Here is a 14,638-nt window from a genome sequence, read left to right as displayed (position 1 = left end):
TCTGTAGCAACAGGGAGAGTTGGGAGTTTTCAAACCACAGCCACCGCCATCTGCAGAAAAGCATCGGAGCTTGTGAGCAGGGGGAAGAGCATTTTGCTTATGACACAGTATTGCAGAACACCTGCACGCAGGGCATGGTCTGCCGTGAGAGGGAGGCGATCAGGAGCGGTGCTGACCCGGACTCCTTGCTGCATGTACAGCCAGATTTTTTTGTCGCCCACAGCCATGGTGAAATCAGGCTGGTTAAGTAAGAGCTTGTTAAAACCTGAGGCATGCTGCAAAGATATTTGTGTGCTGTGTTTTAAGCAGCTTTGGGAACGTCATCTCCCCATCCTGGGTGGGTTGATACTGCCCATTGTAAGGGCTTGGGTGAGCTGAGCTATGGTAGTTTTTGTCTGTGGCCCTCCCCTCCCCCCAAATGTTCATGCCTGAGTTTCTGGGTTGTGCATGCTCTCCCATGCAGGAACTCTGAAGTGGTTGCTGGCTGGAGGAAAGGAGGGGGCCTGTGCTTGTGCTGTGTTTCTCCTGAGACAAAGTTCAGATGACGGATTCTCAAACTAAATTTTGTCCCTTGGTACAGAGCCAGCCCTGGGCTACAGCAGGCTCTGGGTCTGTCATTACATGTCCTACCTGTTCCAGTTTTTGCTTAGTCTTTGCTATCCTTTGTAATCCGAGTAGCACCAGGCTCTCGGATGGCATCCCCATGGCACAAGCTGCTGGCTGTTGGGCGCCTTGTTTTGCCCAGGGCAGAAAAGTGCAGGCAAAAGCTTGAAATGCCCTTGCTTGATGCATGAACCACCGCAGGATGCAGCCTGTTCCCCTCCGCCGGGTACTGAGCACTGCGTGCCGTTGCCCACGTGCAGACTGAGCATGTGGAAATGTGCTCCGGCAGCAGCTTGGCCCGAGTACTGCCCTATGGTGCAGCCCCAGCACGCTTGCAGCGGGAGAGAGGTGGTGCCGGGGGGGAGCTCCTGGTTTTGGGCCCTTTGGTTCCCCATTGGGTTGATTGGGAGCGGGATGCCGCTGAGCGTCCTGGTGGGCGCGCAGCCGGCGTGTGAGGAACGGAGGGCACTGAGGATCCTCGCTGCGGCCGTGCCGAGGGTTGTTCGCGTGCCGCACCCCGCACTTCTGGATGTCGAGGGTCTCCTCTGACCCCCCGTGTCGTTCTCGGAGGACGAGTGCTGGGAGATAAGCTGTCACAAGGCCTGCTTTTATGCTGCTGCTGCGTCTCCGGCGAGCCCGGTGCTGCCCCCGTACCCCTCCCCCGAAAGCCGGGGAGCAGTCCGAGGCTCCCCGCATCCCTCCGGCTCGGCGGGAACAAAGCCCGCTCCCCTCCCCGTGCTCGCCCTGCTCCTCGTCGCCGGCAGCAGCGCCGGCTCAGGGCTCCCAGCGCCGGGGCAGGCCTCCCTCCGCCCGCCACCAGCGGGCTCCCTGCCCGGACCGGGCCGGGGCGGCAGCGGGGGGCCGAGCCTGCGGTAAGGACCGGGGCGGGGCCGGGGCGGGGCGGGCGCTGCCGCTGCCGGGACCCGCTCTCCGCGCCGCCGTCCCCGCCATGGCCCCGCCGCCCGCCGCGCTGCTCCTGCCGGCCCTCGCCGCCCTCCTGGCCGCGCCCGCCGCCGCCCGCGCCCCGCCGCGCAGCATCGGTAGGAGCCGGGGGGGGTGTGTGGGGGGGGGGGAGCGTACTGAGGCGGGGAGGGGGCACCCGTGCCGGGTACCGGCAGCACCCGGCCTCCTCCCTGCTCGCCTGCCTCCGGGGGCGGCGGGAGAGGGGAGCTCCGGCATCCCTCCGGGGCGGGAGCGGGGCGCGCTGCCGTGCAGCCCTGCGCCGTCCCCGCGGCATCCCCACGCTCGCCTCTTCCCTAATTCCCCGAGGCGCTGGCCTCTTCCCCAATTCCCCCCCCCCCCACGGCGGCCGGGGAACGCGGGGGTCCGGGCGGGGGGGGCAGCGGCGTCCCCCTGCTCTCTCGGGGCGCGCTGCTGACCCGGCCGCCCTCGCCCCTCTCCCGCCGGCAGCCGTGGTGGGCGCCGGGCTGGGCGGCTCGGCCGTCGCCTATTTCCTGCAGCAGCACTTCGGGCCGCAGGTGCAGCTGGACGTGTACGAACCGGCGGGCGTGGGCGGGCGGCTGGCCACCGTCACCGTCAATAAGCAGCAGTACGAGAGCAGGGGAGCCTCCATCCACGCCCTCAGCCTCCACATGCTGGACTTCGTCAAGATCCTGGGTGAGCGCGGGCACCCCAAGCGCTTGGAGGGACTCCCTCCCTGAGCCGGGGGGGCTGGGGTGCCCTCCGGGCCGTGCGCTTGGGGCAGCGGGGAGGGCTGCTTCCAGTCCACCTCGGCACCCCAGGCGTGCGGTCACCCTCTTGCTGTCTCTGCGCCCCAGCCCTGTTGTCCCCTGGAGGAGAAAGGGATGGGGTGGCGCAGCAGATCATCAGGGCGAGGGGTCCTGGTGGAATTGGGGGGGGGGTGGTGTCACAAACTCCCACCAGTTTGTCCCAGTAGGCAGCAGCAGCTCCATGGGATGCCTCAACATATAGGATCTCCCTGGGGTCCCAGTGCCCTGGGGTCTCACACTCCCTGATGCTCCTCCAAGAGCGTCTTTGCCCGCATCCCCACCGCGGCGGTGTTTGGCGCTGGCCTTTCCCAGCAGCCGGCCAGCCCCAGGGAGGCATGCCAGCCCGGCGGGGCCGGGGCCCCTCTGCTCCCTGCAGGCCTCAAGCACCGGCGTGAGGTGGCAGGGAAGAGTGCCATATTCAGCGGGGAGCACTTCGTCCTGGAGGAGACTGACTGGTACCTGCTCAACCTCTTCCGGCTCTGGTGGCACTATGGCATCAGCTTCCTGCGCCTGCAGATGTGGGTGGAGGAGGTGATGGAGAAGTTCATGAGGTAGGAGAGCCTGCGGGGCTGGGGGGACGCAGGGGGTCTTCCCTGGCACCGGAGCATCACCGGGTGCCCTGTGCTCCTGTCCCCTCCAGGATCTACAAGTACCAGGCGCACGGCTATGCCTTCTCCAGCCTGGAGGAGATGCTGCGCTCGCTGGGGGGTGATGCCTTCGTCAACATGACACAGCGCTCAGTGGCCGAGTCCTTGCTGGAGGTGGGCGTCACGCAGCGCTTCGTGGACGACGTCGTCGCGGCCGTCCTGCGCTCCAGCTACGGGCAGTCGGTGCTGGTGCCCGCCTTTGCAGGTTAAACCGGGGACTCCCTCTCCTCCCCGTGTGACTCTCCTTCCTGGCGTCCCCTCCGTGGGCAGGCTGTTGAGCCACCCTCCTCTTCCTCTCCCCAGGAGCCATGTCGCTGGCGGGGGCCCAGGGCAGTACCTGGGCAGTGGAAGGAGGCAACAAGCTGGTGTGTTCAGGTCTGCTGAAGCTGACCAAAGCCAACGTCATCCCGGCCAGGGTGACGGGCGTCTCTCTGCACAGCTCAGGTGAGCCTGGACACGGGGTCTGCTCTGGGTGCTGCTGGCCTGGACGTGGGTCTGGGGGTGCCAGGGCAGGAGGTTGGTGGTGGCAGCGTGGGGATGCTGGGGCAGAGAGCCAGTGTTGGGAGACTGGAGAGCATCCTGGTCCTGGTAAAGCATGTGGCCAAGGGTCTGAGAGTCTGTCCATCTCCTTCCCTTGTCTGATGTGGTGGGGGCCCTGTGGTACGGATCTCGGCCCTGAGGTTCCACTCTCTCCCTTCTGAGGTCCCTCAGGTCTATTCTATGGTATCAGCCTTGTTGCAGGCTTGCTCCCCTGTCCAGCACAGCAGAAGGGCTGGGTAGCTGGGGCTTGGGGGGTAGGCTATGCTGCCCCAATTCTCCTTGCCCCACTAGGCTGGGCAACTTTCCAGCAACTAGGCTGGAAACTTTCTCCCACAGGCTTGATAAAATCTTTCCACTGCCCTAAAGCATCAGCAATTCATCCATAACCATCAGATGCTATGGTCCAGCACTGGTGTGTACTGGAAAACCAGGGGATGGAGGCCATGCTAGAAAAAAGGGGGCCAAGGCAATACCTCTTGGGGCTCAGGGCTACTCCTAACTGTCCACCATCTCTTTTCAGAGGGGAGAGCCCTGTACCAGGTACACTATGAGGGTGGTGAAGGCCATGGCTCAGCTTTCTATGACATGGTGGTTGTGACGACTCCCCTGCACCCCAGCAGGAGCAACTTCACCTTTGAGAACTTTGAGCCGCCCATCGCCGACTTCCCCGGAGCCTTCCAGCCCTCCGTCACCTCTGTGGTGCATGGCTACCTCAACTCCTCCTACTTCGGCTTCCCCGACCCCAAGCTCTTCCCCTTCGCCAGCATCCTCACCACTGACACCCCTGACCTCTTCTTCAATGCCATGGACAACATCTGTCCTGTCAACATCTCAGCAGCTTTCCGTCGCAAGCAGCCCCAGGAGGCCGCGGTGTGGCGTGTCCTCTCCCAGCAGCCGCTGGACAAGCAGCAGCTGAAAACCCTCTTCAGGTCCTACTACTCGGTGCAGGTGACAGAGTGGCCGGCGTATCCCCGCTACGATGCTGCCAAGTCCCTCCCGCCCATCATGCTCCACGAAAACCTCTTCTACCTCAGCAGCGTGGAGTGGGTGGCCAGCTCCATGGAGATGATAGCAGTGGCAGCCAAAAACGTGGCCCTGCTGGCTTACAACCGCTGGCATCAGGACCTGGACAAAATTGACCAGAAGGACTTGATGCACAAGGTGAAGACCGAGCTGTGACACCCACGGGAGGCGGTGGGCTGGAAGCTTCTGTGTGTAGTAGCTTGGGGAGTATTTATTGCCTGGGGGATACCAGGGGGTTTGGGGCTGGGGGAGAAGGAACAGGCTGTGTCCCACATGACTTGAACGTGTGTCGCCTTCAGGAATAGAGTCCTGCCCAGTGTTGCTGTGTGTCTGTGCCACGTGCCTCAGTTTCCCTGTTACCCCTCCCCAGGCTCTACTGGAAAGGAACCTGTGCCTTTTCTGGTGAAAAAGGGTCACTATGCATCTGGTTTTGAGAGGGACCTGAGGGGGCTTTCAAGGATGAGGCTGGCTGGCATCAGCAGCAGATGGATCCCCCCGCAGTGAGCTGCCTGGCTCCCACGGCAGCCTCTCCTCTCCTGCCTTCCTGGCTTTTTCCCCGGGAAACTCGGTGGTAAGGCTGGCTCCGGCTGGGGCAGTATGTCCCGTGGCCTCTCCCGTGCCGTGCGTGCATGGAGCCTAGCCCCACTCGCTGGCCCAGCACCCCAGGAATGGGCGTGCAGGGTGGGCTGTCACAGGTCCTGGCTTGCAGGGAGAGGTGCCTGCTGCAGGGTGCTCCCTGTTTCCAGGGGTGTCCAGGCTTCCCTGAGCCTGGGGCTCGGCTGTGTTTTGGGGGGTGGAAGAACCTCGCCGGGAGAAGGCTGGGCAGCACCCACCCCCGGGCAGGCAGGGCCGGAGGGGCAGCGCGATGGGCCGAGGCAGGGGGCGGCTCAGACGGGGGCCAGCAATGCGCTTTATTGAAGACCTCAGAAGCTGCCAAACCACCGTCCGCTTGCCCCACTCCCTGGGCTGCCTGGCCCAGCGCGGAGGAACTTGTAGGTGGGCAGGGGAGGGTTGGGCGCTCCCGAAGCTGCTGCACCGATGGAGTGAACAAAGGCAAACAGGGACTTTGGGGAGGGAGGAGCCCTGATCCTGCCCAGCCGGAGGGACTGGCGGGCAGCTGCCTCCTTCTCTCCCCCAGCCTGCCCTGCTGAGCTCCTCCCTGGAGGTGAGGGGGCTCGGGGCAGTGTCTTGCTGCAAGGCCGGCCGTGGGACTGCGTAGCTGGGTGACTTGCAGGGGCTGCCCCCGCACTGGGTGTCCCCAAAGTGGCTGCTTGGGCTGAGGCTGATGGAGTCTGCAGGGGGATTTTGGGGAGCTCTTGGAGCTGGAATCGCCTTGCACAGGGGCTCTTCTCACCCTGATGCTCAGCTGGTGACCCTCTCCGAGAAGGCTGGACAAGCTCAGGAAGCAAGAGCAAGCTGGTTAGATGCCCACAGGTAGCTGCAGGGGTTAGTTTTGCAGCCTCAGAAGATACAGGTGCAGCCCACAGCGATGGTCTCCATGACCATCTGGTACTTCTTGTGACACTTCTTCCCAGAAGGCTTGTGCCCCACCTCATCCAGCACCTGGCAGAGCAGCCGGCGGACGGGCAGGCGGCTGTAGATGGGAATGCTGGCCATGGTGCGGTCCTCCTGCATCGTGAAGGGGTTGATACAGCCAGTGCAGAGGCATCGGGCCTCAGGGATGTCTGCCGGGATCCGTGTTGCGTCGTGGTTTATGCTGGAGGAGAGGGAAAGCAAGATGATGCTGGAGAGACGGTGAGATGGGGGGCAGTGGGCGGCTGGGGACAGGCAGGGCAATGCCTCCGCAGGGTGAAATGGGATGCTGCATTGCATTGCGCTCCCCGGCAGCAACCGCAGCCCCATGATGCTGGAGCCGTGGCCACCACGGCACTTGCTGGCACAGAGCCACCATGCGTGTCCCCGAGGTCCCTGCCCCAAGCTCACCTGTAGGCCCAGGGGGACAGGCTCCTCCGGTTGGACCTCCAGAGCCTCAAGTTGACCTGGCACTTGGTGTCGCCTGGCTCAGAGCTGTTCCTCAGCTGGCGCACCATGTCCTGGATGCTGCGCTCGTAGTCTGCCATGGTGGTATAGGGGTCGTCCAGAGCCCAGGCGAGGGCAGGGGCAGCCGTGGGGGGCCGCGTCAGACCCCTTCTCCTGCCCTTTGCTGCCTTGCTTTGGTCCTTCGCTTCGGGGACCAGGACCATGGCAAAGGTGAAGATGCAGAGGAGAAGCTGAGGAGGAAGGAGGATGGTGCATGGCTGCCTGGGCTGCAGGGCTGGCACAGAAGGGGAGCTCCCCTACCTCCCATGGGTCACTGGCTGATGGCAGGACCACATTGACTTTGGGGTGGCATGTGCAACCCCCAAAGGGCAACGCTGGCCTGTGGGCAAGACCCGTGGAAGCACGTGAGGGCAGTGTGCAGGGCTGGTGGGCACATGGTTGTGGTGAGCCCCTAGCACAGGCCCCAGCGGATGCGTGTGGCTGCAAAGTCCCTTGCCCTGGTTGCAGCTGGCAATTTGCATTGCCCAAAGTGCCCCTGCCCGAGCCGTGCCCGGTCCCTTCCCTGTCCACCCCGAGGCAGCTGTGTGCTGGGAGGGATGGGTACACCCTCGGCTCAGGCTGTACCTGGGCAGGCTCTGGTTTTAAAGGAGCTTTGGAGATGAGACAGTCAAGAATGGCATCTTTATCCAAACTCTCCTCTCCCTCCCTCTGTGCTCCGAGGACGGTGAGAGAGAAAAGAAAGATGCTTTTTCCTTTCCTTCTCCCCCCGGCCTCGCAGGGCCAAGCTCCGGTGTGCTGACACCCGGCACGCTGCCCAGCGGCAAACAAAGTTGCTTTCTGTAGTGCTGCTCCCTGCTATTCGTGTCTCTGTAGCCAGCCGCAGGCAGCCCCGCACCCTGCCCGCCGTCCTGCAGCCCTTCCCATGGGTGTGCGGTGCCCTGGGGCAGGGACCGCTCAGCGGGGCTGTTTTCCCCCTCTGATGCCGGACTGTCCGGTCGGACTGTCACGGCTTTGCTCTCCAAGGCTGTTGCATCCTCACCGTGCCAGGCATGGGAGCGATGGGCCTGGCAGGCCACAGCGTGCATCTCCAAAGCAAACAAACCTAGGTAGCCACCCATAAACAAGCGTGCAAATAATTATATTAAAGAAGAAAAACGAGGAGCAAGCCGTTAGCTGCCATGCAGTCACCTACCAGGTTTGGAGCCCGCTCCATCGCCGCGGAGGGGCTGCCGGCTGCCGTCCTGCAGTGTGGCTGGCACCAGCGAGCCGGGGAGCTAAAAAAGGAAAGCCTCAGCCCCCGGCTCCGCTCTGCCGGAGGTGTGTCCGGTCCCCGAGGTGCCAGGGAGCCTCGGCGCCGGCAGGGCGAGGGGCCAGCGTGGTCTGGGACTCGGCCACCAGCCGCCTCTCCCCGGGTGCTGGCTCCACCTGCGGCTGTGGCTGTGGACGGTGGCGGGTCCCCTCTGGACCAGGCAGCCCGGAGGGGCTTGCTGGGCAAAACCTTGCACCAGGGAGGGGGTTTGGCTCTGGTGGTGCCACCAGCGTGGTCACAGCCCTCTGGGGCCAGGAGGGACGTGGCTGCTGGGCTGGAGGAGCAGGGGCTTGCGGGAAGACCGGGGATGGGATATGTCCTGCGCTGGCAGCAAGGTGGGCAGGTAGCCTGGGGCTGTCCTGCTGTCTCTGTGGGGACAGCTGAGGGCCTGTGCCGTCATCCGTGTGCCACTGCCAGCTCTGCTGTCCCTAGGAGCCACCAGACCCTTCTGCCCAGCGGTGAGGCTGTGGCAGCCATCACTTCTTGGACCCCTGGTCTGTCTGTCCCCAAACCCTTCCCCTCCTGCTGTCCTCAAACCCGTCCCCAACCCCTGGCAGTGGGGACAGCCCAGCTCTGCTCACAGCTGGCCTTGGGGCTGGGTCCCAGAGCTGCAGGGTGGCGGGTGTTGGTGGTGGGGTGCTGCCCCCGCCGTGCTGCCCCGGCTTCCCGGGGCCAAGCGCTGGGATGCAGGCTGCTGCGGTGTGGGAAACTGAGGCACGGGAGGTGCCGGCTGCGACGCCTCGTCCCGGGGAGGGGGGAAAAGGGGCCTCCTTCGGGAGGGGGCTGGCCCGGGGCGTGGGCTGGGGGCTGCAGCAGCCCGGCATTGCAGCCCCCTGCCCTGGGCTGTCCCCGTCCCCGCGGCCAGGCAGCCGCTGTGCCACACGATGGTGCTGTCTTCCACCCAACCGCGCCGCCAGCCCTCCTCCGCAACTTCCCTCCCTCCATCCCTTCTCCCCTCCATCCCTCCCTCATCCCTCCTCCGCAACTTCCCTCCCTCCATCCCTTCTCCCCTCCATCCCTCCCTCATCCCTCCTCCGCAACTTCCCTCCCTCCATCCCTTCTCCCCTCCATCCCTCCCTCCATCCCTCCCTCCATCCCTCCTCCGCAACTTCCCTCCCTCCATCCCTTCTCCCCTCCATCCCTCCCTCCATCCCTCCTCTGCAACTTCCCTCCCTCCATCCCTTCTCCCCTCCATCCCTCCCTCCATCCCTCCTCCGCAACTTCCCTCCCTCCATCCCTTCTCCCCTCCATCCCTCCCTCCATCCCTCCTCTGCAACTTCCCTCCCTCCATCCCTTCTCCCCTCCATCCCTCCCTCCATCCCTCCTCCCCTGCCAGCCCCCCCCCCACGGCCGCGGGAGCCGGGGGGTGCCCGGTGCTGCTCCCCACGGTCACGGACGGCGGGATCTGCCCCGCTCCTTTGGAGGGGCCCTTTACATCGTTAGGGCTGCTGCCCCCGGAGGCCGGGCGGCACTGGGGGGCTGCTTCACCTCTCTTTGGTGTTTTCTGCCTCCCCTTTCATCCCTCCCCAGCACTACCACCTTTTGGGGCAGCACTAGATGTTGAGTTTCCCTCTGCCTCCCGACTTGCTGTACATCCCCAGGGGTTTGAAGGCCCTTGTGATTTGTAGGGCGGTGGGAAATTTCCACCTCCTTTTCCCAGTCCATGAACTGGGCCTCTAGAAAACTCCCAAACAGGGTAAAACGCACTGCACCCCCAATTCACACCACCCCTCTCCTCCTCCCAGCCCCACCATCCCCGGGATGCAGCAGGGAACACAGCCCGGCTACTCCCACCCACAGGGGAGCCCCAGCCCACGTTAACATCTCCAAGAACAGCCCCAGAACAGCATTTCAGGGGCTTTGCCATCCCCTCGGGTAAGGTCTGATGCTGTGCATTGAGCACAGCATGTCCCTTTTGTCACCTCGGGGACCTGGCAGAGGGGACCTCGCCGTAGCAGGGGTCCTGCAGCCACCTTGGCTTCGCTGCACCGGGTGGTACGGCAGCGCCCAGCCCTCCACCACCAGCTTTTTCTGGGGTGCCAAGCCAGCCCCTGCCTGCACCCCAGCAATTTCACCCCCTATTCCATGATCCCCCAAGAAGGGCCAGTGAGCAGCCCTGGGCCCAGGGAGCCCGGAGGGTGCCGGCCGCCTGCGTGTGCCGCAGCTGCCTGCGTTGTGTCAGCACTCGGCAATGCTGTTTACACATGAGAGAGGCTCAGAGGCATCTGCGCCGGCAGCCAATTACCCAGTTTTGATCTTTTTTGGTGAAAAGGAAACCAGGGCTTTTCAGACATGGCCAAATTTGATAAGCTGGGGGAGGCAGGGGCGGGCATGGGTGGCTTTTCCCCACCAGCCTCGTGCAAGGGAAGGGGCTGGGGTACGTGGGCGGCTGGGTTATGGCCAGCCCCTGCCTCCCGGCTGGGACAGGGCAGCCAGTGGGATCCATGTGCCCGTGCCAGCCGTGGTGTTGCCCCTGTGGGAGTGGGGTTTGCTGGGGTCAGTCCCATGCGGGAAGGCAAGGGAGCAGGTGGCCAGGAAGGGCTGGAATCCCCCGTGTGGCTCACCTTGGATTGGGGTACCTGGGGGGGAGAGGGGAATGTGCTTTTGGGTGTTGTATGTGCTCATCCCTGCTACCTCCCCACCACATTGCCCCACTGCCACAGGAAACTTGGATGGAAAGAGCCTGGAGAGTGGGAACAGGCCCCCAAACAGGGCAGGAGGTGCTGTGAAGATAGGTTCTACCTGCCCTGAGTAAACGGAGGCACATATTTCCCAGGGTCACCATCACAGAACCTGCTGCCATGCCCCAAGCCAAGCCCGAGCTCCTGGGGTAGAGGGATGCGGGGCAGCTGTGCTGTGCCATGCCTTGCTTGGCAGGAGGGATGCACTGGCCAGGGAGCCTGTGGCAGAGAACACGACAGGGGCTGCAGGTAGGGGAATGGGGGGAATCAGACCACAGTTCCCACCCTGGCAGAAAATAGCTTTTTGCCTTTTTTCACAAGAAGGAATGGCCCTGCCAGGGCAGGAGCTGCTGGCGTGGGGGTCTGTGGTCACCTCCACCTGTGGCGGGCAGTGGGCAGCATCACTGCTGGTGCCACACTACAGGGCATAGCTGCTTCTCTGGGCACCAGGCTGCTCCTGAGCCCGAATCCTCCGTGCTGGGATCAGGCTCCAGCACACCTGAGCACACACACCCACGGACCTGGCGGCCAGGGCCGGTGGGAGCGGCCGGCACAGCCACGGCACCTCCCATCTCTGCGTGAGCAACATTTTCCACTCATCAAATGTAAGCATGCTCCAGTGAGCTGGCCTCGCCAGAGCCAGCCCCACGCCACGGCAGGGAGGAGGGCTGGGGCCGGGGACCTCCCGTGTCCCCCCACGGCTCCCCGGCAGGTAGCACCCGGCTGAGCGCAGCGCGGTGCTCACATCCATATTTGCACAAAGGCCCGCTCAGCGCCTGAGTGGCTCCACAGACGCCTGGGCCAAAAAGGCTTATTTTAAGCTTGCTGGAAAAAGAACATTGTTTGGTGGGAATTAAAACTCCTCATTCTCAAAAAAGGGAAAAACAAAAAGTGCTTAATTCTGCCGGCTCCTGCCATTGCATAAACACAGAGCCACAGCCTGGCTGGCGAGGGTGGCCAGGAATTCGTTGCTGGCATCGAATGGGGTGGGTGCCCTCCCCCGGACAGCTGTCATGGGACATGGACCCATCTCCTCCGATGCCCGTGTGTTGCCGGCACTGTCTCCAGAATCTCCTCCCTGGTAGGAAGGGTTTTCCCATGGGAGGGAAGAGGCATCCCCCCCATGTGGGTGCTGCGGCTGCAGAGCCACCCTGAGGTGCCGTGGGCAGGAGGGGTGACTGTGGTGGCTGTGAGAGGGGCTGGACGAGCTGTCGGCAGCCTGGGGTCTTGCCACACCTGGGTTCTGCATCCAAGGACAGTATTATTCATATAACCCTAATCCAGCTGTCTCGGCGGCCCTTCTGCCTTCTTGGATGGGGAGCTGGGTGATGCTCTGGGCTGTCTGTAAATCACGCGCTTTGGATCACACGTGTGAGATAATAGCCGGGCTTTGGCATTGGGAGGCAGAGCTGTGCAGGGTTGTCCTTTGGGGCTGGGGGCCGTGGGGCCAGCAGCACCCCAGCCTGCCCAGCCCTAGGCAGGAGGCTCACGGGGGGCCAGAGGCGTCGGGAGAGCAGCTGCCGGCAGCGCCAGGACGGCGGGGCGGGAGGGAAGGTGCACGTCCAGCACATCCTGCTGCGGCCCCGCCGGCGCATCCATCAGCCGCCCAGCGTTTACAGCACGTTGCTGGTTACACGATCCAGATGCACAGGTTCCTCCTGCCCCGCTCCTCTCCTGCTTTTTGTTTTCTTTTGCTTTCTGCTCCTGGAGACGAAGCACCTGATGGAAAAAGGCTGCTCTCCCGCTCCCTGTGCTGGAAACCCCCGCTTCCTTCCGCCCCTGCCCGGCACAGCGCCCGGCGCAGTGCAGACAGCTGCCCCGGCGGCTCCCTTCTCCTGCTGCCCCACATCTGGCTCACCCTATGGCAGCGGGGGGGGGGACCGGTGTGAGGGCACAGCAGGGACAGACCCTGATCCCAGCGGGACCCCTCTGGGTGCTCTGCGTGGGGCAGCCCCAGCTCCCCATAGGACGGAGCAGGGCAGAGCTGTGGTCTTCCCCAGGCAGGGAGGCTGCAGGAACCGCCGAGGCACTACCCAGGCACAGATCCCGTCAGCCTACCAAACCTGATGGGCACCTGGCCCTGTGCCCTGCTCCCCCACGCTTACCCTCCTGCCTTCCCCAGCCCTTTGGGCTCCTGGCCTCAGCCTGTACTGGCTGTGCTCCACTGCCCACCAGCACACAGCACGGGTGGGAAATGTTGGTTTCCAAATAACTCAGTTTTGCTTCCCCCTGCAGCCTAAGGCAGCCAACGTGGTGGTCAGACACCAACCCCTGAGCGCTTTGGAGGGGTGGCTGCATTTCGTGCTGGATTGCAAAGGTGAGACACAGTCCTGCCAGGACACCCTCTGCATCCCAGCTCCTGGCCACGGGAAGGGCTGGCCCTCCAGCCCCATGTAGGAGCAGCCTGGAGCCATCCCTGCTGCCCTCCCTGCAAGGCCACGGGGCTGGAGGGAGCTCCCAGAGATGTGCTTCCAGGGCAGTGACGCCCTCTGGGTCTGCGAGGAGAAAGCCTCTTATTTTTAGGGCTTTGGTGGCTTTTGCTTGTGGGCAGGCATCCAAGTTCCCAGTTTCTCAGGGCAATGCAGAAGGCGGAGGTAAATGGAAAGCTCAGCGGTGACACTGACGTCCGCCCTGGCAGGTCATGCTCAAGTCAAACCTCTCCTCCCTGCAGCCCTGGGCACGCAGCCACCGAGTCATCACCGGGGGAGAACTGGTGGTTTGAAGTCAGGGCAGAAAGTCTCCTGCCCTGGTCCCCATCCCTTGTTCCTACATGCTGCTGTTTCAGCAGTCCGTGGAGAGAAGGGATTTACAAAGCAGCACAGGCCAGTCCTGAAGGTCACCTTCAGAGCTGCTCCAGCCCAGCTTGCCCATTAATCACACTGTCCTGCCCCTGCAACGGAAACGGTGCATGCATGAGGGCGAGGGAGGCAAGGACTGCCTGCTCTCGGGTGTAATAATATACAGGCTCAGAAATGCCCGCCTGCCCCCCAGCAGCCCCCTCTGATGTCAGGCAGCAGATGAAAAGGCTGTCTATTCAGTGTGTTTGGATGTTAGCAGGTCTCATGGGAGAGAGGTTTCTCTTATTGCTCCCTGGGCTCTCGGGAAGGTGGGAGCAGCCCCGCAGAGCCTGCCCCGGGGGCTCTCTCTCCATCGCTGCCTTGTGGCATCACCCCCTGCATGGCAGCCAGCGGTCCCCTCACCACCTGCCTGGCACGGGAGCGGGGCTGTCCTGGCTGTCCGGGACCACTCGGGCCCTCACGCCCAGCCAAGGGGGCTGGAGGTTGATGGTGGTTGGGGAAAAAAAAAAATAAAATCACTTTTGTGGAGATACTGAAACTGAATCTGCCATGAGGAGGGATCGCTGGGCAGCATCTTAGAGAAGGAGTAACAAAAACAAACCCGCGCCAAGGAATCCTGCTTTGCCCCAAATGTTTTTCTTATGGAGTTGTAATAAGACAAGAGTTGTAAAGATAGTAACCTCCTAAACATTACCTTATTAAGGCTTCTCAGAAACCACAGGGCATGACCCCTCTGGGTCATGGAACAAGAGAGCAGCATCCAGAGAACAAACAGAGGCTAACGTTACATTTTTCACTTCATTTAGGAAACCTGGTTTCTAATTATAGGGTTTGTTTAATGGCAGCAGTTAGTTGTGCTTCACTCAAAGCCAGCCCACCGAGAGCAGGGGCTGTGTGGCCATGCGGATGGGAGAGGGGACAGAAGGTGGTGGGGACCAGGAGTTGCCGGCTCCGTGCTGGCTCCCAGTGAGGCTGCTGGGCTCCCAGGGCACGGGATGGGGATGAGCTCAGTACCCTTGGGCATGGGGTACCCGACACAGCAAGGCGTATGGGGGTCAGATGCAGCATGGGAGGGCTCTGTGCCCAGGGAGGAGCCCCAGCGTGTCCTGGGGACATGCCACACGTGCTGTCCTAGCTCTGTGCCGGCACCAAGGCTTATCTGCAGCGGAGGGAGGGGGATGCCCCTGCTGTGCGGTGGCATGCGGCAGGGCTGTGCTCTGTACAGTTCCTTTCACACGTCCAGCCCAGCCCGGGCTCGGCCCCGCACCCCGGTGACTGCAGGCAGACCCGCTGGGAGCTGGCTGCT

The 14,638-nt window shown here is 63.2% G+C and overlaps 2 protein-coding genes across 2 annotated transcripts; one reads left to right on the top strand and one right to left on the bottom strand.

Moving 5' to 3' along the window:
* Window positions 1–1,198: 1,198 nt before the first annotated feature.
* On the top strand, window positions 1,199–4,864 carry PCYOX1L (prenylcysteine oxidase 1 like). Its single transcript, XM_069772315.1, has 6 exons — window positions 1,199–1,643; window positions 2,014–2,220; window positions 2,710–2,884; window positions 2,974–3,185; window positions 3,284–3,424; window positions 4,041–4,864. Exons 1-6 carry the CDS (start codon window positions 1,214–1,216, stop codon window positions 4,697–4,699), a joined length of 1,824 nt encoding a protein of 607 aa, XP_069628416.1. The 5' UTR covers window positions 1,199–1,213; the 3' UTR covers window positions 4,700–4,864.
* Window positions 4,865–5,337: 473 nt separating this feature from the next.
* Window positions 5,338–8,092, bottom strand: IL17B (interleukin 17B). The gene is made up of 3 exons (XM_069772348.1): window positions 7,737–8,092; window positions 6,488–6,774; window positions 5,338–6,260 (listed from the first exon to the last, which is right to left on the bottom strand). Exons 1-3 carry the CDS (start codon window positions 7,755–7,757, stop codon window positions 6,005–6,007), a joined length of 564 nt encoding a protein of 187 aa, XP_069628449.1. The 5' UTR covers window positions 7,758–8,092; the 3' UTR covers window positions 5,338–6,004.
* Between the last annotated feature and the right edge of the window lie 6,546 nt (window positions 8,093–14,638).

The sequence above is a fragment of the Haliaeetus albicilla genome, chromosome 27 (assembly GCF_947461875.1).
Source record: "Haliaeetus albicilla chromosome 27, bHalAlb1.1, whole genome shotgun sequence".
Classification (NCBI taxonomy): Eukaryota; Metazoa; Chordata; class Aves; order Accipitriformes; family Accipitridae; genus Haliaeetus; species Haliaeetus albicilla.
Note: the sequence above shows the minus strand (reverse complement) of the source record. Positions and strands in the feature narration are given on the sequence as shown.

Excerpts from the sequence above, each read along its gene's own strand:
- PCYOX1L (XM_069772315.1), top strand. The coding sequence starts at position 1,214 with ATGCTGCTGCTGCGTCTCCGGCGAGCCCGGTGCTGCCCCCGTACCCCT. Across the intron at positions 1,644-2,013 it reads CGCCCCGCCGCGCAGCATCG|CCGTGGTGGGCGCCGGGCTG; the intron begins GTAGGAGCCGGG and ends TCCCGCCGGCAG. Across the intron at positions 3,425-4,040 it reads CGTCTCTCTGCACAGCTCAG|AGGGGAGAGCCCTGTACCAG; the intron begins GTGAGCCTGGAC and ends ATCTCTTTTCAG.
- IL17B (XM_069772348.1), bottom strand. The coding sequence starts at position 7,757 with ATGGAGCGGGCTCCAAACCTG. Across the intron at positions 6,775-7,736 it reads TGGAGCGGGCTCCAAACCTG|CTTCTCCTCTGCATCTTCAC; the intron begins GTAGGTGACTGC and ends CTTCCTCCTCAG. Across the intron at positions 6,261-6,487 it reads CTGTCCCCCTGGGCCTACAG|CATAAACCACGACGCAACAC; the intron begins GTGAGCTTGGGG and ends CCTCTCCTCCAG.